Source organism: Pseudorasbora parva, chromosome 23 (assembly GCF_024679245.1).
Source record: "Pseudorasbora parva isolate DD20220531a chromosome 23, ASM2467924v1, whole genome shotgun sequence".
Classification (NCBI taxonomy): Eukaryota; Metazoa; Chordata; class Actinopteri; order Cypriniformes; family Gobionidae; genus Pseudorasbora; species Pseudorasbora parva.
The window spans coordinates 33,708,634-33,732,789 of record NC_090194.1 but is presented as its reverse complement, the minus strand read 5'-3'; the positions used below and the strand labels follow the sequence as shown (position 1 = coordinate 33,732,789).

The following is a 24,156-nucleotide window of genomic DNA, read 5'->3' as shown; positions in this document are numbered from 1 at the left end:
ACGGTTCAGTCCGTGTGTGGATACCAAGCAGGGTCGAGCTGTGTCGCTAACACCTTTCCTGTCCATTACCAACAACTAATCAGCTTTCCCTCCGCTCACGGGGAAAAGCCACATCCCGATGCCTGACGTGAAACTGCTCGAGAGCTCCGGCGCTCAAGGGTGAGAAATATCTGATTAGCTTCTTTCTTCATGGGTGAAAAGGGTGCGCGCGTCGCCTTTGACCTAGTTTGCTAGCAGGTCACTCTGCGTTCCTAACCTGCCACAGGGGAAGCACTGAAGAGTGAAATGAAATACGCGTGTAGAATGTGACACAGCTCGGGAAGGAGCCGCTACTCCTGCAGCATCCCACCGTCGATTTTGTTGTGTTTTATCCGTTCTCCTTCAAGGGCACATCTGTGACAGTCTATTAGTGAGAGTTTGAGGCTGCTGATATAAAACACAGAAAACATTTCAAGGAATAGCTCACTTCGAGATGAAAACGTGGACATTATTTACTTGTTTCTAACACACATGCCGTTATCTTTTTCTGTAGGACACCACAGGAGGGTTTTTTAGAGGACATTTATGCCGCTATTTTCTTTACAACAATTCAAGGTCCAAACACACCACAAAGAATCATATACACAAATTGATGACTGCAGAAGAGATGCATACAGTAAATAGAAAATATGTAGGCTATACTTTATGATATGACCTTTTTTTGTTTGCCTCATATAGATGCAATGTGACAACAGAATGTGGCAAGTGTTTTTTGCTCGTTTCAGCCTGACGCAGTTTTCATTTTCACATCCAGCGCCACATTGTTTAAATACTAAATGCACTCGCACCATCTGTTCGCCCATGGGCGCGCTGGTCTGATAACCAGGTGTGTTCAGACGCATTAATGGCGTTTTGCTATTTTGAGAAACTAAAAACGACTGCGCCATTGACCAACAAAAACCTGCTCTAAAGTAGTATTTTTTGTGTCATTTAAAGGGTGTGTTAGTGATATGTGCCTATAGGCAGGTACACAATGTGTGCACACTCTGCTTATTACACACACGGCAAATATTAAAAATAAAACGATTCCTCTCTGGAGAAGCGTTCAGTGTTTCTGCTCACACATTCTGCCTAATGCGAGCGCTGCTCAGATGAGACTCTGATTGGTGTATTTTTGTTGGTGTAAGTGATTTAACAGCCCTTTTCTCTAAATGAATTTATTGATTGGGAATTTATATATTGGAAAAATGCCCTTTATAAGGCTAGGAAAAAAAGCCTTCAGGTTAAACATCACAAATATGCAGATTTGTACATGTCAAAGCTGACAGAACACTGACAAGAATATTGTTTTAGAATAAATTATATTTACACACACACACACACACACACACACACACACAAATTCCGGAACAAGCAACATTTTTACTCGGCCATGTGAATAACTGATTTTTTTTTTGGATACATGACAAGGATTAAATGTGGCCTTAAGTACTATGTACTTACATCAAAAAATAAGTACAATGTACTTACTGTGTTCAAATTGTAATGCAAAGCACCTTTGCTGATATTGAGGTGAGATACGGGTAAAGTTAGGGTCAGGTGTGGTGGTGTGGGTCAGTTTAAGGGTAAAGTTAGGGACAGGTGTGGTGGTGTGGGTCAGTTTAAGGGTAAAGTTAGGGTCAGGTGTGGAGGTGTGGGTCAGTTTAAGGGTAGAGTTAGGGACAGGTGTGGTGGTATGGGTCAGTTTAAGGGTAAAGTTAGGGTCAGGTGTGGTGGTGTGGGTCAGTTTAAGGGTAGAGTTAGGGACAGGTGTGGTGGTGTGGGTCAGTTTAAGGGTAGAGTTAGGGTCAGGTGTGGTGGTGTGGGTCAGTTTAAGGGTAGAGTTAGGGACAGGTGTGGTGGTATGGGTCAGTTTAAGGGTAAAGTGAGGGTCAGGTGTGGTGGTGTGGTGTGGGTCAGTTTAAGGGTAAAGTTAGGGTCAGGTGTGGTGGTGTGGGTCAGTTTAAGGGTAAAGTTAGGGACAGGTGTGGTGGTATGGGTCAGTTTAAGGGTAAAGTTAGGGTCAGGTGTGGTGGTGTGGGTCAGTTTAAGGGTAAAGTTAGGGTCAGGTGTGGTGGTGTGGGTCAGTTTAAGGGTAAAGTTAGGGTCAAGTGTGGTGGTGTGGGTCAGTTTAAGGGTAAAGTTAGGGACGGGTGTGGTGGTGTGGGTCAGTTTAAGGGTAAAGTAAGGGACAGGTGTGGCGGTGTGGGTCAGTTTAAGGGTAAAGTTAGGGTCAGGTGTGGTGATGTGGGTTAGTTTAAGGGTAAAGTTAGGGACAGGTGTGGTGGTGTGGGTCAGTTTAAGGGTAAAGTTAGGGTCAGGTGTGGCGGTGTGGGTCAGTTTAAGGGTAAAGTTAGGGTCAGGTGTGGTGGTGTGGGTCAGTTTAAGGGTAAAGTTAGGGTCAGGTGTGGTTGTGTGGGTCAGTTTAAGGGTAAAGTTAGGGTCAGGTGTGGTGGTGTGGGTCAGTTTAAGGGTAAAGTTAGGGTCAGGTGTGGTGGTGTGGGTCAGTTTAAGGGTAAAGTTAGGGACAGGTGTGGTGGTGTGGGTCAGTTTAAGGGTAAAGTTAGGGTCAGGTGTGGTGATGTGGGTCAGTTTAAGGGTAAAGTTAGGGTCAGGTGTGGTGGTGTGGGTCAGTTTAAGGGTAAAGTTAGGGTCAGGTGTGGTGGTGTGGGTCAGTTTAAGGGTAAAGTTAGGGTCAGGTGTGGTGATGTGGGTCAGTTTAAGGGTAAAGTTAGGGTCAGGTGTGGCGGTGTGGGTCAGTTTAAGGGTAAAGTTAGGGTCAGGTGTGGTGGTGTGGGTCAGTTTAAGGGTAAAGTTAGGGACAGGTGTGGTGGTGTGGGTCAGTTTAAGGGTAAAGTTAGGGACAGGTGTGGTGGTGTGGGTCAGTTTAAGGGTAAAGTTAGGGTCAGGTGTGGTGGTGTGGGTCAGTTTAAGGGTAAAGTTAGGGTCAGGTGTGGTGGTGTGGGTCAGTTTAAGGGTAGAGTTAGGGTCAGGTGTGGTGGTGTGGGTCAGTTTAAGGGTAGAGTTAGGGTCAGGTGTGGTGGTGTGGGTCAGTTTAAGGGTAAAGTTAGGGTCAGGTGTGGTGGTGTGGGTCAGTTTAAGGGTAAAGTTAGGGTCAGGTGTGGTGATGTGGGTCAGTTTAAGGGTAAAGTTAGAGACAGGTGTGGTGGTGTGGGTCAGTTTAAGGGTAAAGTTAGGGTCAGGTGTGGTGGTGTGGGTCAGTTTAAGGGTAGAGTTAGGGACAGGTGTGGTGGTGTGGGTCAGTTTAAGGGTAGAGTTAGGGTCAGGTGTGGTGGTGTGGGTCAGTTTAAGGGTAAAGTTAGGGTCAGGTGTGGTGGTGTGGGTCAGTTTAAGGGTAAAGTTAGGGTCAGGTGTGGTGGTGTGGGTCAGTTTAAGGGTAAAGTTAGAGACAGGTGTGGTGGTGTGGGTCAGTTTAAGGGTAAAGTTAGGGTCAGGTGTGGTGGTGTGGGTCAGTTTAAGGGTAAAGTTAGGGTCAGGTGTGGCGGTGTGGGTCAGTTTAAGGGTAAAGTTAGGGTCAGGTGTGGTGGTGTGGGTCAGTTTAAGGGTAAAGTTAGGGTCAGGTGTGATGGTGTGGGTCAGTTTAAGGGTAAAGTGAGGGTCAGGTGTGGTGGTGTGGGTCAGTTTAAGGGTAAAGTTAGGGTCAGGTGTGGTGGTGTGGGTCAGTTTAAGGGTAAAGTTAGGGACAGGTGTGGTGGTGTGGGTCAGTTTAAGGGTAAAGTTAGGGTCAGGTGTGGAGGTGTGGGTCAGTTTAAGGGTAGAGTTAGGGACAGGTGTGGTGGTATGGGTCAGTTTAAGGGTAAAGTTAGGGTCAGGTGTGGTGGTGTGGGTCAGTTTAAGGGTAGAGTTAGGGACAGGTGTGGTGGTGTGGGTCAGTTTAAGGGTAGAGTTAGGGTCAGGTGTGGTGGTGTGGGTCAGTTTAAGGGTAGAGTTAGGGACAGGTGTGGTGGTATGGGTCAGTTTAAGGGTAAAGTGAGGGTCAGGTGTGGTGGTGTGGTGTGGGTCAGTTTAAGGGTAAAGTTAGGGTCAGGTGTGGTGGTGTGGGTCAGTTTAAGGGTAAAGTTAGGGACAGGTGTGGTGGTATGGGTCAGTTTAAGGGTAAAGTTAGGGTCAGGTGTGGTGGTGTGGGTCAGTTTAAGGGTAAAGTTAGGGTCAGGTGTGGTGGTGTGGGTCAGTTTAAGGGTAAAGTTAGGGTCAAGTGTGGTGGTGTGGGTCAGTTTAAGGGTAAAGTTAGGGACGGGTGTGGTGGTGTGGGTCAGTTTAAGGGTAAAGTAAGGGACAGGTGTGGCGGTGTGGGTCAGTTTAAGGGTAAAGTTAGGGTCAGGTGTGGTGATGTGGGTTAGTTTAAGGGTAAAGTTAGGGACAGGTGTGGTGGTGTGGGTCAGTTTAAGGGTAAAGTTAGGGTCAGGTGTGGCGGTGTGGGTCAGTTTAAGGGTAAAGTTAGGGTCAGGTGTGGTGGTGTGGGTCAGTTTAAGGGTAAAGTTAGGGTCAGGTGTGGTTGTGTGGGTCAGTTTAAGGGTAAAGTTAGGGTCAGGTGTGGTGGTGTGGGTCAGTTTAAGGGTAAAGTTAGGGTCAGGTGTGGTGGTGTGGGTCAGTTTAAGGGTAAAGTTAGGGACAGGTGTGGTGGTGTGGGTCAGTTTAAGGGTAAAGTTAGGGTCAGGTGTGGTGATGTGGGTCAGTTTAAGGGTAAAGTTAGGGTCAGGTGTGGTGGTGTGGGTCAGTTTAAGGGTAAAGTTAGGGTCAGGTGTGGTGGTGTGGGTCAGTTTAAGGGTAAAGTTAGGGTCAGGTGTGGTGATGTGGGTCAGTTTAAGGGTAAAGTTAGGGTCAGGTGTGGCGGTGTGGGTCAGTTTAAGGGTAAAGTTAGGGTCAGGTGTGGTGGTGTGGGTCAGTTTAAGGGTAAAGTTAGGGACAGGTGTGGTGGTGTGGGTCAGTTTAAGGGTAAAGTTAGGGACAGGTGTGGTGGTGTGGGTCAGTTTAAGGGTAAAGTTAGGGTCAGGTGTGGTGGTGTGGGTCAGTTTAAGGGTAAAGTTAGGGTCAGGTGTGGTGGTGTGGGTCAGTTTAAGGGTAGAGTTAGGGTCAGGTGTGGTGGTGTGGGTCAGTTTAAGGGTAGAGTTAGGGTCAGGTGTGGTGGTGTGGGTCAGTTTAAGGGTAAAGTTAGGGTCAGGTGTGGTGGTGTGGGTCAGTTTAAGGGTAAAGTTAGGGTCAGGTGTGGTGATGTGGGTCAGTTTAAGGGTAAAGTTAGAGACAGGTGTGGTGGTGTGGGTCAGTTTAAGGGTAAAGTTAGGGTCAGGTGTGGTGGTGTGGGTCAGTTTAAGGGTAGAGTTAGGGACAGGTGTGGTGGTGTGGGTCAGTTTAAGGGTAGAGTTAGGGTCAGGTGTGGTGGTGTGGGTCAGTTTAAGGGTAAAGTTAGGGTCAGGTGTGGTGGTGTGGGTCAGTTTAAGGGTAAAGTTAGGGTCAGGTGTGGTGGTGTGGGTCAGTTTAAGGGTAAAGTTAGAGACAGGTGTGGTGGTGTGGGTCAGTTTAAGGGTAAAGTTAGGGTCAGGTGTGGTGGTGTGGGTCAGTTTAAGGGTAAAGTTAGGGTCAGGTGTGGCGGTGTGGGTCAGTTTAAGGGTAAAGTTAGGGTCAGGTGTGGTGGTGTGGGTCAGTTTAAGGGTAAAGTTAGGGTCAGGTGTGATGGTGTGGGTCAGTTTAAGGGTAAAGTGAGGGTCAGGTGTGGTGGTGTGGGTCAGTTTAAGGGTAAAGTTAGGGTCAGGTGTGGTGGTGTGGGTCAGTTTAAGGGTAGAGTTAGGGACAGGTGTGGTGGTGTGGGTCAGTTTAAGGGTAGAGTTAGGGACGGGTGTGGTGGTGTGGGTCAGTTTAAGGGTAGAGTTAGGGACGGGTGTGGTGGTGTGGGTCAGTTTAAGGGTAAAGTTAGGGTCAGGTGTGGTGGTGTGGGTCAGTTTAAGGGTAAAGTTAGGTGTAAGGAAAGTGCCAACAATGTAATTACAAATGTAACTCCAGAAATTAATTACAGACGTAAACATGCAGGTATTTTTTAAAAATGTAAGTACAATGTAAAAACATGTATGTACACAACAAATGCATTGTATCAAATTATTAATTAAAATGTTAGTACACAGTAGTTAAGGTCACCTAATATAAAGTGGGTCCATATATATATGGCGGTGCACATATATTTAACACAAATAATAAAGTGTTGTATGCTCACCAAGGTTGCATTTATTTTCAGCATCATTACTCCAGTCTTCAGTGTCACATGATCCTTCAGAAAACATTCTAATATGAGGATTTGCTGCTCAGTAAATATTTCTAATTATTATCAATGTTGAAAACAATTGTGCCGCTTCATATTTTTGTGTAAACCGCAATGCATTTTTTCTGGGTTCTTTGATGAACAGAAAGTGCAAATAAGAAATATTTATTTGAGATAGAAATCTTTTGTAATATTATAAATGTCTTTATTGTCAATTTTTATTAATTTTATGCATACTTGCTGCTATCTCGTTCGGGAAAAAATCTCTAAAGTTTCAGTTATTTTAATACTTTTTTTAAACGTCAATAACATGAGGGTAAGTGAAAAGAAAAGACCATTTACATTTTTGAGTGAACTATCCCCTCAAAGTGTTTTGGTTTCGAAACTAATATGCACAGAAAAGAAATGACATTTCCCCCCAAACATACTCCACAGCGACAGCTAAAGAAATATTTGACCGAGTGCAGTGTATTCTGTAGACAAAATATCGCTCAGGATGATGAATTCTCTGGGCTGTATCACCTATCAGCCGTGGCAGGTGTGTGAGATGAATGTGCTTTGGTTTAGGTGCTAAAGCCTTGAGATATTCAGCCTTGAGTCTCTGACGGCTGCGATGTAATTTCCTGCCAATTTGGTGCTTAAATACTGCGGTCCGTATTAATAAATGCAAATGCATGAGAGGCAGCCACGAGTTCAACGAGAAAAAACACAACTGCCACTAGTGTGTAACCTTGACTCCATGAGAATCCCATTCACTGTTTGACTTTCTATTCACACATTTTCATAACTGACAGTAAAGAAGACGTATGAGGGTGATTTGTTCTCGGCTTTGCCCCGTGCCGACGTCCAGGTTTTTTGAGACACCGCGCTGCCATGAATCATAATGGACAATGTGCTTTGCGGGGAAATACAGAGCATATTCACAGCAAATTGATCTTATGCTGAGGGTTTATGTTTCGTTCCATAAAAAACAACTAGCAGAATTGATAAACGATAATTCCTGATGGGGCAAAGACCTTACTGTGGGAGATACAAACCATATTTCCACATATAGTTACTATTGATGAACAATCAACAGAAACTAGAACCTTACTAGTAGACAAAACAGAGCTATGAAACCTCATTTAGCAACATTGAAGTGTTATTTCTGTGCCACTACAAAAAAATGAAAATTGTAAAAATAAAGATTTTTTTTTCCACACAGGTTTCCTGAACCCTTCGTCTTCTTTGGCCAATTAAACTGATACACTCATCCCCGACTCATAACAGAGTGCAACAGTTGGGTTCCGGAAGAAAAAACTCTTCATTTTCTCCACAAGGAAATAAATTATTAATGATAACTTATAAATCTTTAAAGACAGACCTGTGAGCTACAAGGTTGTTAATTGATGGTATATGGGTTTGTTGAAGCCATCTGTTCACATTAATGCAGCCTACTTTTAAAATAACCACATTTAACAGCCGAATCTGTAGTGAAAAACTACATTCCCCATGAAGTTGTGTAGAAAATTCCACCATTTAGAGAGTCGCTCCGAATTGGGTGATCTAGTTGACCTCACTAACTCTAATAATGGTTAAATATTTGTATTTATATATATACAGATAGTTTAAATTTCTCTATCGATTCAACTGTCATACTTCATGGGTTTGTAGTTATTTTCCTCACTAAATCCAATAAAGGTGTAATATGTCAGATTTTTGCAGTAAAATATCCTAAAACCACTAGGCCAGTGTTATATATTTTGTTCAGTTGAGTCTTCAGTGCTTATGCCACCCGCGTCAGGGCTGGGAAGCCTGAATGGGAAATGAACCACTATTGCCGGCACTGTAGAACAATAAGAGAAACGGCTGCAAGCTCTGGCAAAGTTTTATCAACTCTGACTTATTTTTTCTCTTAGCTTTCAATGTATAAACAACAATACATTTACAGAACAACAATTACTGGTTTCTCTGTAACACAACACAATCCATTAAAGAAAATTACATTTCAATAAAGTGCTTTCCAGAAGTTATTTTTGTCTGAAGTACTGTAACACATTAGAATCAAACAATACATTAAACCGCTACCGTGTTTTCACATTTTCACATCATCATAAACATACATTTTGGCTTTTCACATGCAAGTTGCCATTTTGGCTCTTGTTTATGCACACATGCGCCACCATTTTGGCTCGAAATAACTCCAGTATGTACATTTAACTCAAATAAACTTTCTCAGCCAATTACAATCCACATATAAACACTTTAGAAACATTCATCAACTCTTTTTACATGAGTATTTTCTCTCAGTTCACTACAAAGTCACATATTAGTCACTCGTGTGTAATCTGATATGACTCATTACTACTGATTGCGTTGTAATAAAATGAACTGTCTTTCTCAGCAACTCATCAAAAATAGTTGATGTAGCTCACTGCTAGTCTCATACAGCCAACAAACTAACACACAGAATAACATTATAATTTTCAACACACTCAAATGCAGTTAAGATGTGTTGACCACGTGAAGCAGCATTGCGTTTCCTCACAATTTTAATTTGTTGAATAAACTGACCTGTCCGCGTAACCTTTCAGCACTTGCGGGTAGTTCGGTAGAATGAACTATCCTTATTTCTTTATATCCCTCTTGTGTCTTGTGTGGGCCGCTTAGTAATCTCCCCCTGCTTCATACCACAGTCATGTTAAAAAAACATGCATTCACTCATTCATAAACATTATTATATCCATCGGTATGACGACAAGTCAACTCTCATTCACTGCATCATCAATCTACGCCTTTGTTATTGTTTTGAAGAGGTTAGCGATCCCTAGTGGCAAAAAAATACATTGTGTAGCTTTAGGGTCAGTTCAGCCAAATTTTAAAAAAAATATTTACTCATCCTCATGTTGTTCCAAACCCATAAGACTTTCAATCATCTTTGGAGCACAAATCAAGATTTTTTATTAAATCTGAGAGCTTTTATGTCCCTCCATTGACAGTTACGCAACTGCCATTTTGACACTTCAAAAAGTTCATAAAGAGATCATAAAACTAATCCACATGAACTTAGGCTTTTATTCACATATAAACATCGATCAGGAAACATAAACAGAAGCTCAACGAACCTGCTTGACACACGAGAACAAACCTCATTGGTTGTGTAATTTGATACATTTTTATAAGCGAATAAAAGCTTGTATATTAACCTCTTTAAAACAATAACAAAGGCGTAGATTGATGATGCAGTGAATGAGCATTGACTTGTCGTCATACCGATGGATCCAATAATGTTTTTGGATAATTCATGTTTATGGATGATTGATTCGTCATATAAAGCAATCTAGCCACAGGAGGTATGCCAGTGTACCTTTTGTGCCAGTCCCAAGCCCGGATAAATAGAGAGGGTTGTTTCAGGAAGGGCATCCGATGTAAAATTTTTGCTAAATTCATTATGCGAATCACGAATATGACTTCCATACTGGATAGGTTGGGTCCCAGGTTCACAACAACTGCCACCAGTGCTGTTGACCTACAGGGCACTTGTGGAAATTGGGCTACTGTTAGTCAAAGAAGGAGAGGAGGAGGAGGAAGGCGTGTCCATAGGCAGAGAGAGAGAAGAGGAAAGGCAGGAGTTTAGGACTGAAAGTAGGGAAATTGAATGTTGGTACAATGACAGGTATAGCCAGACAACTGGTAGATATGATGCAGAGGAGGAAAGTTGACATTCCTTGTGTCCAGGAGACCAGGTGGAAAGGGATCAAGGTTAGAAGCGTTAGAGCAGGGTTTAAACTGTTTTATAATGGTGTGGACAGGGAGAAAAATGGAGTTGGAGTGATCCTGAAGGAGGAGTTTGTGAAGAATGTTTGTGAATGAATATTATTAGTGCCTAGGCTCCACAAGTAGGTTGTAAGCAAGATGAGAAAGACAGATTCTGGAGCGAGTTGGAGGAAGCAATGCAGACTGTTCCCAGAAGTGAGAGGGTAGTGATAGGGGCAGATTTGAATGAACATGTTGGGGAAGAGAATAGTGGGGACGAGGAAGTGATGGGCAGGTCTGGTTCTCAGGAAAGGAACCCAGAAGGACAGAGGTTGGTAGACTTTGCTAAAAGTATGGAGATGGCTGTGGTGAACACGTACTTTGAGAAGAGACGCTGTAATCTGATTGAGATTAGCGATTGTAAAGTAGTGTTAGGTGAGAGTGTAGCTAGACTGCATAGGATGGTGGTGTGTAAGATGACTCTGGTGGTGACGAAGATGAAGAGAGTAAAGGCAGAGCAGAAGACAAAGTGGTGGAAGTTGGAAAAGGAAGAGTGCTGTGTGGTTTTCAGGGAGGAGTTGAGACAAGCTTTAGGTGAAAGGCTTCCCAATGACTGGACTACTACAGCCAAAGTGATCAGAGAGACCGATAGAAAGGTGCTAGGTGTGTCATGTGGAAGGAGGAAAGAAGACATGGAGACTTTGCGGTGGAATGAGGAAGTCCAGGAGGGTATCCAGAGGAAGAGGTTAGCTAGGAAGAAGTGGGACAGTGAGAGGATGGAGGAAAGTAGACAGGAATATAGGGTGATGCAGTGAGGTAGACAGGAATATAGGGTGATGCAGTGAGGTTAAGATAGAGGTGGCAAAGGCCAAACAGGGAGGGTATGCAAGGTTAGATAGTAAGGAAGGTGAGAGGGATGTGTATCGGTTGGTGAGGCAGAGGGATAGAGATGGAAAGGATGTGTAGCAGGTTAGAGTGGTTAAAGATAGAGATGGAAATGTTTTGACAGGTGACAGGAGGGTGAGGGAAAGATTGAATGAGTACTTTAAGGAACTGATGAATGAGGAAAATGACAGGGAGAGAAGAGGTGTAAAGGCAAATATTGTTGAGCAGGAAGTAGAAAGTATTAGCAAGGATGAAGTTAGGAGAGCTTTAAAAGAGGATGAAGAGAGGAAAGGCAGTTGGTCCTGATGACATACCAGTGGAGGTATGGAAGTGTCTAGGAGAGATGGCAGTAGAGTTTTTAACTAGGTTGTTCAACAAGGTCTTTTTAAGAACAAGGGAGATGTGCAGAGTTGTGGAAACTACAGAGGTATTAAGCTGATGAGCCATACAATGAAGTTGTGGAAAGAGTCGTGGAAGCAAGGCTGAGGGGAGAAGTGGACATTTGTGAGCAGCACTACAGATGCATTATTTGCTTTGAGAATGTTAATGGAGAAGTACAGAGAGGCTCAGAAAGAGCTGCATTGTGTCTTTGTAGATTTAGAGAAAGCATATGACAGAGTGCCAAGAGAGGAGCTGTGGTATTGTATGAGGAGGTCTGGAGTGCGGAGAAGTATGTTAGAGTGGTCCAGGATATGTATGAGAGCAGTAGGACAGTGGTAAGGTGTGCCGTAGGTCTTCACGGTCTTCACAGAGGACTTCACGGTGAAGGTGGGACTGCATCAAGGATCGGCTCTGAGCCCCTTCTTGCTTGCGGTTGTGATGGACAGGCTGACAGATGAGGTCAGACAGGAATCTCCATGGACTATGATGTTTGCGGATGAATGGTAAATGGACTGCATTTATATAGTGCTTTTAACAGACCCTATGGCCATCCAAAGCGCTTTACATCTTGCCTCACATCTTGATTCATACACCGACGGCAATGTCAGCCATGTAAGGCGCCATCCAGCTCGTCGGGAGCAGCTGGGGTTAGGTGTCTTGCTCATGGACACCTCGACACTTGGTCAGGTGGAACCGGGGATCGAACCACCAACCTTCTGGTTTGTAGACAATCTACATGAACCACTGAGCCACTGCCGCCCCAGATGACATTGTAAACTGTAGTGAGAGCAGGGAGCAGGTGGAGGAAAGTCTAGAGAGGTGGAGGTTTGCTCTGAAGAGAAGAGGAATGAAGGTTAGTCACAGCAAGACAGAATAGATGTGTGTGAATGAGAGGGAACAAAGTGTAACAGTGAGGTTACAGGGAGAAGAGGTAAAGAAGGTGCAGGATTTTAAGTACTTAGGGTCAACAGTCCAGAGCAATGGGGAGTGTGGAAAAGAGGTGAAGAAGCGTGTGCAGGCAGGATGGGAAGGGTGGAGAAAAGTGTCAGGTCTGTTGTGTGATAAAAGAGTACCATCAAGAACGAAAGGAAAGGTGTACAGGACCGTAATGAGACCAGTGATATTGTATGGTGTGGAGACAGTTGCACTGAGGAAAAGACCGGAGGAAGAGCTAGAGGTAGTAGAGCTGAAGATGTTGAGGTTCTCTCTAGGAGTGACGAGGATGGATAGGATCAGGAATGAGTACATCAGAGGAACAGCACATGTGAGATGTTTTGGAGACAAAGTTAGAGAGGCCAGGTTGAGATGGTTTGGACATGTTCAGAGGAGGGAGAGTGAATATAACGGTAAAAGGATGCTGAGGTTAGAGCTGCCAGGCAGGAGGTCAAGAGGAAGACCAAAGAGGAGGTTTATGGATGTAGTGAAGGAGGACATGAAGGTAGTCAGTCTGAGAAAAGAGGATACAGAGGATAGGAATAGATGGAGGCAGATGATTCGCTGTGGCGACCCCTGAAGGGAACAGCTGAAATGAAAAGAAAGATTTGTCATATAAAGTGTTAAAATCTCTTCAGAAAAATTGGATTTGAACAGCTTGATTCATATGGATTTGTTTTACAATCTCTTTATGAACGTTAGTTTTGGGTGTGCAGGGTGCTGACTAAATGGATGGCTAAACCTCTTCTGAGATGATTTTAAATTCGGTTTTATCTTTACAAAAAAATCCTTTCACAAGGAGTTCAAATAAGTAAGGATCATGGAGTTTGGATGGAGTTGGCTGGATGCGATGTAAGTCATGCCTTTTATTGTGTTCCCTGTTTGCTATTTCAAAGTCCTGTCAGCGAAGCACTGTGGGCAACGACACAGAAGGTAAATGAAACAATAGCCACGTTTACATGCACACTTTTTTGTCATTCCGATTACGATAATTCTGATTGAAAGATTTAGTGGACTGTTTACATGAGACGTTATCTAAACCGATCTGGGGTTTACATGTGCTGACTTTTAATCGCAATAATCACAAAGCAGTTTGCCTGCCGCATTAGAAATTTCGACGCCATCTTCTCCAGAAGCTGAATGTGTTCACGAATGCCATAGCAACTCTCAACGGCCACCAGGACTTATACAGTTTTATAAAAGCTATTTATTTATTAAAAAGGTGTAATCATCTCAGAAAAAATTAATTCAGGCGCAGTTGAAGTAAAAAGTGCCTGGGACAAACGCTGTCAAGATGAGAGGATGTAGCCAGGCTAAGTCTGTGTCATTATGCCAACATTATCTTCATAACTTCTAACGAAATAAAAAGGTTTACACAACAGAATAATGTACTTTCCTCTCAATATTATAGCCTGCGTGTGAGCGCAGCGCGTGGTCAGTGGAGTCATAAACCGTGATGTCCAGGGAATCACTTCATATATGGACGCACAGAGAAAAGTAATCTGGTCAGGTCATTTACATGGTTAAATGTTTCGTTTGATCGGTTCATGAAAAGGTTTATCCCACCCCTCTCAAACCGATTACAATTTCATTCGGTTTGGGCATTTTTTATTCCGATTAAGGTGTTTATATGGAGCATTTTCATTCGGATTGGACTTTTAAACCGCTTACCGTGCTCCATGTAAACGCACCTAATGCAGTTTAACTTGGAGATCATCAAGGTCCAAGCACAATGGCTTGTGTCTTTAAGTGTCTCTTTATGGAAGTATTATTATATGTACTGTATTAAAATAGACAAATAATATGTAGTCTCATTCAATTGGATGTACATTCAGCTATGTCTGCAACTTGAAAAATATGTTATTAATATAATTTAAATTAAAATTAAGATAAAAAAAGAATGGTCTATAATGAATTTAAGTCAACTTATTGAACATTTTTTATAGTCTTTAAACTGTGGCTCCCTCTGGAGAACAACATTAGTATTCTGATCCTTTTTTTAAACGATTACTCATTTTTTAATGATTACTTTATGTCTGATAATATCCCCATATCAAACTCGAATGTATCGATTCGTGGTACCTTATTTCTGCTTTAACAGGTGAATTTTTTGACACGTCCAATCACTGTGATAAAAAGTGTCCCAATGTTGCACTCTTCAGGATTCTGAACCACTTAAACATTAACTTCAGCTTTAAAGACGAGGCTCCTCCCTAGTGCTTCCATTCATCACCATGACCTGCTTCCCAACATCTAGAGGAGCTGAAATCCAGCCAAACTCAATCCCACAATTGGCATCTCCTTTCTACCAGCTCTTTAATTGATTCGATTGCAAGGAATGACAACATTCTTCACAATTATGAATTAGAGTCTGCGACACTGGTGGCAACTAAGTTGTTATCATAAAGCACACCTCACCGGCAAGCATAAGCAGCCACACAGTCATGATTAAATTGAACACTTCAATGCCTCCAGACCAGCTTTAGGCAATGATAAACGACCTGGAAGTAAAGATAACATAGCAGGGGATGTCAGTCTTTCTGACCTGAGATCAGATAGGAAAACCCTCCTGATATGCTTAGTGCAGACACTGAGTGTTTAGACGTGATTGGCAGGCGGATTTTGAGCCAACAAACCAGCTCTGGATCTCACCAGTGTGACTCTGTGCTGAATTTAATTGCCTTGGCGGAATGAACAGCTCAGGCTTAACGTGAAAAAAGAAAAAAAAAAACGCTGCTGCACTATTCTGTTAATAAACTGGCCGCTCCATTTGTCATCTGTACTAGTAACAGTCACATTTCTGTGCCTATTACTATTACAAATAGGTAAACAAAGCCAGTGTCAAAAAAGAAAAAACTATTGCCCCATACAGGAGTTTACACACTGTTAAATAAAGGATCTAACAGGTTTTACAGCCTGATGCAACACAAGTCTCAAAGAGAGCTTTTTATTCTCTTCAGAAAAAACAATAAAAGAAGCAAGAAACCATAACATGGATCTAGAGAACCTCCTCAAACAGACAAAAGTAATCGACATTGCTTGAAAAGTCTGGAACACCTTTGATGTTCCCAGTCAGAAATGACCAGCTGTTTAAAAAGGCTCTTATGCTATATTATCAATAAATATTGCTGTAATATTCAATCTTTTTGTCAAGTTGTTTTCTTTCAGAGATCACAGGTTTTGTATTTCCCTTTAGAACTGATTGATCATCGTAGTGTCACCACAAGTGTGACTTTGGTCCATTTTGTACAACATAAAAGCCTTGCAAAACAAACTTCCTAGTTACACATTAAAGCACACTCGTGTGATTAACAGTTTTATTTAATATTATTTAACAATAATGCTTTGTTCACTCTAAAAATTTGTATACGCTTAGAACAAAGAGGCTTATGATCAGTCAGTTCCAAAAATAAATACAAAATATCCCAATTTTTATGACCTGTGCTGGCAAAATGAGACGTAATGAGCAGCTTTTCAAAAGTTAGTTATTGCTATTTGCACATTCTCTATTAAAAAACTTAAAAAGTGATGTATGGTTTGTTGAAATCAGACCAAAACACGAATGAGCTACACCCATTTGAAGTCAGCTTTGAGACAAATTGAGTTAAAGTTCTCTGAAGGATCCAAAGCAAATCACTTAGCAACCATATCTTAAAATGCCTGGTAATAACACCTAATTTGGTACACACACCAAGTCAAAACCAAATACCTATAGGAAAACTATTTCTTCAACTTTTTTTTGTTACCATAATGCTACACATCAGATGTTTTTCCCCAACAGTGAACCAAACGTTCATTAAAGACATATCAGATCAGGTTTGCTTGAATATTCACCAAGACATATTTTAAAATATAACTCAGTATATGTCCGTCTATCAGGATTTCTTTGTGTGCACGCTTCGGATCTGTCAGTCAGCGTGAGTAAGATTGTTTTGTTTGCATCAGCATGAGTTTGAAAAGCACATTTCATTGGTTCAGACTCGAGAATTTGCTATGAATAGTCACAGAGTTGGAATGCTGCGCTTTACAACGATACCAAACTTGTGTTGAGAGGCAGCACTCGCCTAGAAGTGAGCAGAGAAAAACGGACAAAGGAAAGGTACTCCTCTCAGAAAACATACAAGGAAAGATACTTTCAGATCTTTAATGTCTATTTGGAGCATTGGGATCGCTAGACGAGGGCTTAATGAACACATTTTTGTGAAAACCTCAAATCCAGTCACCAATTTTTCACTTGTTTTGCCTCTAGCTCGAAATGATCACATTTGGTGATATTATAGCAAGAGACTCATAAGCTATTTCTTGTAGACTGGTAATTTCTGATCGGGAACACCACAAGTGTTAAAAGCTGGGGGGACTCAAAAAAGAAATCCATGGATACTGCCCGGAACCGTGTTTCCTGACATTGATAAGAGCCTGATTTTGACACCGGAGAAATACATAAAGCAAATTTGCCTGTGAATGCTTTATATAAATACAATATAGGTCTAAATCTGGGTGATCATTACTGTTACTGGGTGATTGGGTGATTATTAGCAGTAATATGCGTTGCTAAGTACTTAATTTGGACAAATATAGAAGTGATTTTCACAATAATTTGATTTTTTTTTTTTGCACCCTCAGATTCCATATTTTCAAACGGTTGTATCCTATCCAAACAAACATACATCAAACTTATGGCTGGGTTTGTGGTCCGGGGTCACAGGCTATACAGTTTCATATCTTCCAGTCCTATAAACATCCAATTATGCAGAATATAAGATGGTAATTTTTTAATTGACTAGTTGTCAATATATAACAATACATAGGGTATAACTCTACCCTAAAATTCAGCATACTGACACAAAAATGATAACAGCAAATCTACTTTGCATTATTCATGGATTCCAGTTGTTTTTTCGCAGCGATTCATTTGCTTTTCCGTTCCTGTAACTCCTCCTGTTTGAACCAGGATGAGAAAAAAAGCAGCACAGCAACTCCAAGCTGGCCTGTCAGTAAGTTTTAGTCCAATGTGATAATAACATTAACATCTTCGGGAAAAAGAAAATCCTCTCCGGGTAAAAAAAAGAAGAAGACCTGAACAATAGATAAATAGAATGCAATAAGAACTGTATTGATTTGGAAGACTAAGGGGCCCAGAAACTAAAACACTAATCTGGAGAACCTAGACAGAAACAACAACAACTGATGTTTATCTCCAAAGAAACTAAAGAGCCCCAAACAGCCCACAACGCTTTGCTGCATAGAACCATTAAAGAGCTTTTATACCGAAGTGTGTACTCCAGTATGAAACTACACAACCAAACCCTAGAGTCTATTCTCAAAATCCAGATATAATAATATCCCACTAAATTTACCTTGGAGGTTAAAAGAAGAATAGAGGTGATTTCTGAAATGAAGCTTCTGTTGATGGCTCTTTAGGGCACAAGGACTTAAAAATGAAGAGTGAAAGTGGGTCATTGGGTGTAAACAGCCCTGTGGACTCCACTCCACATGCACATGGAAGTTTTGCTCAGTGGTTTATCTTCAGCCCACTTTTTCCAGAGAAACCAGCTGTGTCCAGCAAGGCTTTGATATCGTCCTGATTATGTGTCTCATATGGACATGAGCAGGATATTTCAGGCTAGTGTTTTATGGAGCAAAAATATTAAAAATGAGCATGTCACTCATAGTTTCCACTAACATTTTAACTGTGCTGTTTAGAGCTGCGCGACTAACAATCATTTAGATAATTGATTAATCTGATGGGGAAAAAAGCAATATTATACATAACAATAAAGAATAATAATTTTAATGCTGTCCTCCAAACAATGTATAGTATAAAGCCTATAAATACAAAAATAGTGAATGTGCTGTACATTATAGAAAAGGGGTTCAAATTCATTCTAAACCAAATCAACTGTTGATTACTATTTTAAAGCAGAAATGAAAACAACTAAATAAAACATAAACAAAAAAAGTGCAAAATGTTATCTTGTACAAGGCATGAAGAACAAACACATTCACTCGTTTGATCATGGTTATATTACTTATTTTAAGGTAATAGATAACCATAACGGTTCATTATGTAAGGTCTTTACACACCACTGAAAACAGTTATGTAAAGTTGGCAACTTCTGCACACTGTGTGCCTCAGCATGCGCTGACCCCGCTCTGTGATTTTATGTGGCCACGCTTGAGTTCACTGAGCTCCTGAGAGCGACCCATTCTTTCACAAATGTTTGTAGAAGCGTCTGCATGCCTAGGTGCTTGATTTTACACACCTGTGGTCATGGAAGTGAGAGTAACCCCTGGATTCAATGATTTGAAGAGGTGTCCCAATACTTTTGGCAATACAGTGTATGCCACCAATAAAAACGTAACTAGAGAATCCAATGTTTTTGGGTACCATGAAATTCTCTGAAGTATCTTGGAGTGGAAATATCATCACAGTACCATGATTCCACTATATCACTTCAATTTCAGGTATGTCTCTCCTTTCTAATGCATCCTCAATCCGTGCAGACAAAAGACAATCCAGCATCCATCACTTCAGATATTGTATCCTAGAAATTCTGTGTGCTGTGGAGAGCCAGAGGCTTACAAAGTTCATAACCATCTGTTTCAATTACAACACATATGCATCTCATTACGAACACCCTCACACAACCAAAGCGTGATGTCACTGTCTTCTTTTGGAGCGACACACAGTGTGAGCAAACGTTTATGGAGGCAGGCATCACTCTGTATTAGACTGCATCAGTATAATTCCCCATGATCCACTACAGTAAGCCCATTCTGATGTATTCCTCCATTCCAGATTCAACATCCGTGACCAAATACAGCTGAAAGCCTCAAAATAAATGCTAACACCCCGTCGGCACTGGAAATGCTGCAGTCAGTCACCTCAGTCACCGACCGCCTGATGCAAAACTGCTCACAAACATGCAACCAAACATAATTGATTGACCACGCAACTCATAGGTAGAGCTGCATGATGAATCAAAGTACAATCCAAATCGTGATATGGCTTATTTAAATGAAATAAATAAGATGTGCTTGTCAATCAAAGAGACGCTTTAAGAGCCCCCTGCAGTTTTCCATCAAAATACAAGTTTGTTGGTTTGATAATAACTATAATTATTAGAGTATTTTATAAAAAAAAAATTAAAAATTGATTGAAATTTACCCAAGAATCCATGAACCGCATTATTAAACCGCTTTCTAAGGTTACACAATGTATTAAAACCAATTAAGACCATGCTATTGTGAATTCACAAAACTGCAATTAAAGAAATATATGCCCTGCAGCGGCTTTAATATATATCTGTGCTTTAATTATTCACGTGTGTGTAGGTTACGTGCTTCTCAGAGCGGCTCCATTCTGCTGATATCATGAACTGCTATCATTCACGTGCGTGGAGCATCTCAAAATCCATCTCTGATGTGAGTTTGGGTTGCTTATAACGTTTATCTGGGAGCGCAGTGTGTACCAGTTCATCAGATATGTGAGGTAAATCATTCATGAACCTGTTTATAAAAATAGACACTCCTCTGTTTATATTATATAGGCATTCAATAACAGAACGTACAATACAACTGACAATTACATGTTTCTCTCTTTCTGACCAACATATTTAATATCTCAATTATGGATACATATCCATATTATGGATTTTCACTTCTGCCCACGGACCTGCTCCAGTCTGCCACGAGCCTGCTTCGGCTCCAGCCCAAGTCCAGGCTCCAGCCCATGAACCTGCTCCAGTCTGCCATGATCCTGCACCAGTCTCAGCCCACGAGCCCATAGTTTCCCCCAAGAATTTTTTTTTGGGGGGGCAAAGGGTCCGCCCACGCCAGGGTCCACGTCCGCCCACGCTTCCAGGCCCATCCCAGCCTTGCCAGGGTCCTTGTCCGGTGCCTTGGCACGGGCCTGGCCCACCATCCCTCCCCCAAGTCCGCCCCCCAATACTTTCATTGGTGTTTTGATGTTTGGGCGTCAGGGGCCCCCATAGAGGGGGGCGGATCTCTCACAGGGTGTTTTGAGGCTTGTTCGACTTCACCCAGCAATGCGCAGACCGATCGGCGGCTGACTTGAAGCAGTTCATGCTGGTTAGAAATTTTGACTTGAGGCAGTGCCGACGGCACGTTACTGTGACGTATGTCAACAAAGTACCGCGAGAGTGAGTGATGCAGTCGCTGCAGATTCTCAAGGGGGACTGCAGGAGGACGCACACGCTCTGATGACGACACAGCTGATCCACGATTGGCCAGATTCACCACATGACAGTGATCACGTGTTTTTTTCGTGTTTATTCTAAAACCTTATGTTACGCTAATGCTCACAAAGCATTAATTTATAACAGTAAAACCTCTTTTCATGTAGTCTCGATGTTATATTGTCATGTTTATCAAACTAAAACTGATAAAAGCCATTGATAAACACTTTATTGATAGTGGAGGTTTATATGTTGAACTTTATTCTTGTCCAAATAGAAACTTTATTAAGCAGTAAATTAGGTTTTGTAAATTTAGCTGTCGTGTCTCCGGACCGACTCGATCACATGATCCGCTCTGAGCTGTCGTGTCTCCGGACCGTCTCGATCACATGATCCGCTCTGAGCTGTCGTGACTCTGGACCGACTCGATCACATGATCCGCTCTGAGCTGTCGTGACTCTGGCCGACTCGATCACATGATCCGCTCTGAGCTGTCGTGACTCTGGACCGACTCGATCACATGATCCGCTCTGAGCTGTCGTGGCTCTGGACCGACTCGATCACATGATCCGCTCTGAGCTGTCGTGTCTCTGGTCCGACTCGATCACATGATCCGCTCTGAGCTGTCGTGTCTCTGGTCCGACTCGATCACATGATCCGCTCTGAGCTGTCGTGACTCTGGACCGACTCGATCACATGATCCGATCTGAGCTGTCGTTTCTCTGGACCGACTCGATCACATGATCCGCTCTGAGCTGTCGTATCTCTGGTCCGACTCGATCACATGATCCGCTCTGTGCTGTCGTGACTCTGGGCCGAATTGATCACATGATCTGCTCTGAGCTGTCGTGTCTCTGGACCGACTCGATCACATGATCCGCTCTGAGCTGTCGTATCTCTGGTCCGACTCGATCACATGATCCGCTCTGAGCTGTCGTGTCTCTGGTCCGACTCGATCACATGATCCGCTCTGAGCTGTCGTGTCTCTGGTCCGACTCGATCACATGATCCGCTCTGTGCTGTCGTGACTCTGGGCCGAATTGATCACATGATCCGCTCTGTGCTGTCGTGACTCTGGACCGACTCGATCACATGATCCGCTCTGAGCTGTCGTGACTCTGGACCGACTCGATCACGTGATCCGCTCTGTGCTGTCGTGACTCTGGACCGACTCGATCACATGATCCGCTCTGAGCTGTCGTGTCTCTGGACCGACTCGATCACATGATCCGCTCTGTGCTGTCGTGACTCTGGACCGACTCGATCACATGATCCGCTCTGTGCTGTCGTGACTCTGGACCGACTCGATCACATGATCCGCTCTCTGCTGTCGTGACTCTGGACCGACTCGATCACATGATCCGCTCTGAGCTGTTGTGTCTCTGGACGACTCGATCACATGATCCGCTCTGAGCTGTCGTGTCTCTGGACGACTCGATCACATGATCCGCTCTGAGCTGTCGTGACTCTGGACCGACTCGATCACATGATCCGCTCTGTGCTGTCGTGACTCTGGACCGACTCGATCACATGATCCGCTCTGAGCTGTCGTGGCTCTGGACCGACTCGATCACATGATCCGCTCTGAGCTGTCGTGTCTCTGGTCCGACTCGATCACATGATCCGCTCTGAGCTATTGTGACTCTGGACCGACTCGATCACATGATCCGCTCTGAGCTGTCGTGGCTCTGGACCGACTCGATCACATGATCCGCTCTGAGCTGTCGTGTCTCTGGACCGACTCGATCACATGATCCGCTCTGTGCTGTCGTGACTCTGGACCGACTCGATCACATGATCCGCTCTGTGCTGTCGTGACTCTGGACCGACTCGATCACATGATCCGCTCTGTGCTGTCGTGACTCTGGACCGACTCGATCACATGATCCGCTCTGAGCTGTCGTGACTCTGGACCGACTCGATCACATGATCTGCTCTGAGCTGTCGTGACTCTGGACCGACTCGATCACATGATCCGCTCTGAGCTGTCGTGACTCTGGACCGACTCGATCACATGATCCGCTCTGTGCTGTCGTGACTGGACCGGAGCTGTAGTGGTTCACTGACATTAACGTAAAACCAGACTTCATTTGCCCCAATGGAACAAATATTTACATATAAATTGAATTGTTCCCTATCCCCTATATAGTGCACTACGTGCCATTCACCATGTAGAAGAAATGTAATGTGTGTACAAAGACTTTGTACATTTCACCGTCTGCTTTAGAGTATATTTATAATGTAGGGGTGGGGATTCAGATTTAATGGGAGCATTTGATTGGACAGATAATCTGACAAGAAGCGGAAGTGCAGATTGATGCCATCAATATAATTGATTGGAATCAGAGGCTTATTTTTGAATGCTTAGATCTTCCAAATGCAAATGTTGTCATTGTCTTGGAGCAACACTAGATACCAGTAATGCCAACAAATTCTTACTAAAAGCCAAAAATATAAATAAAAAAAATATTTCATGGGGAACATCAAGTAAGTTCTGATGTCCAATCAGCTGTGATCAAGACGCATCAGGTAAATTGAATCATAACTTGCATTAAGGAGCTCTAGTCTCCTGCTCATTAATAGCCTAATAAATGAGTTAGTAATTACTTTTTTATAATTAAACGTCATTGTTAATATTTTTAATATGCTATTAATGTGTTAGTACTCAAATAAGCCTATTATAAATAACACAAACAATTAAATATATTATTATGAATAAGTTAGGTGACATAAATGTGATAATTAATCCACCATCTGATACGCGCATAAAATACGATGCAGCTCATTCGACACCCTCTCATCATTTAAATACATGACAGAGATATAAAAAAGACTAAACTGCTATTTTTTTTAAGATGATCTGAAATAAAACCACACAACAGCTACTGCATATTATATAAACTCGATCAAGCTCACTCGATGCGTAAAACACCGTCACATTATCTGTTGCATTAATGAAACAATTAGACCTTCTCAAACTGGGACATCATAAATAATACCTACAATAATACAAACATAATGTAATAAACTATATTAAATAATATCATAAATCAACATCAGATGTACTAATAGTTTCATTTCAGGTTGGCGCAAAGCAAAGTTCCTCCTCAACTTACTGCCGTTATTCCAGTCAGCGCAGGGGAGCCTCTCTCGCGCACACAAACCCGACAGAAAAGTCTTTTTTAACCTCAGATTACTCTAAATGATATGAATAATGAGATACTCACCTTTAGTAATGGAGCCTGTGATGAAGTAAAAGATCAGATATAGCGGTAAAATCATTCCAATAGTGTGTGAGCCCCGCAGATCCATGATGCGCGACTGATGCTGGAATGAGACTGACTGACCGACTCTCCTCACTGCGAGTATCTATGCGCGAGCGAGATCGTGTGTGTGTGTGCGCGCGCGCGCGTGCGTTTTCTGCTCTCAGTGGCTCTTTCACGCCATCCTGCTGCCGAAAACATCTGAATACAGTCTGCATGAGAGAGAGAGAGAGAGAGAGAGAGAGAGAGAGAGAGAGAGAGAGAGAGAGCAGTCTGAAGCTGTTGCCCCTTTAAATTAATGTCATAAGGATAAATGAAAAATCAGCAATGCTCTTAGACATCACTTCATATTCAAAATAATTGCGTCATGCAGAACTACACTTTGAAATTCCAATTCGAATTTAGATTGAGTTACAGCAAAACGGACGCAGAACTGCATTGCATTTATATAGTAAAATATCATTTAAACAGT

At 42.5% G+C, this 24,156-nt stretch overlaps 2 protein-coding genes across 3 annotated transcripts in view; one reads left to right on the top strand and one right to left on the bottom strand.

The window, feature by feature from the left end:
* The window catches only part of cntnap3 (contactin associated protein family member 3), a 183,274-nt gene extending 159,398 nt beyond the window's left edge, over positions 1 to 23,876 (bottom strand). Inside the window, exon 1 of one of the 2 annotated variants that reach the window (XM_067433994.1) lies at positions 23,649 to 23,876. In XM_067433994.1, the coding sequence (XP_067290095.1) occupies positions 23,649 to 23,733 (85 nt within the window). In that variant the 5' untranslated portion in view covers positions 23,734 to 23,876. The remainder of the gene's footprint in view (positions 1 to 23,648) is intronic. The other variant, XM_067433993.1, reaches the window with a different exon arrangement.
* On the top strand, positions 9,649 to 12,808 carry LOC137063007 (uncharacterized). Its single transcript, XM_067433995.1, has 2 exons — positions 9,649 to 10,840; positions 10,871 to 12,808. The coding sequence occupies exon 1, from the start codon at positions 10,222 to 10,224 to the stop codon at positions 10,837 to 10,839; it is 618 nt and encodes a 205-aa protein (XP_067290096.1). The 5' UTR covers positions 9,649 to 10,221; the 3' UTR covers position 10,840; positions 10,871 to 12,808.
* Positions 23,877 to 24,156: the final 280 nt, after the last annotated feature.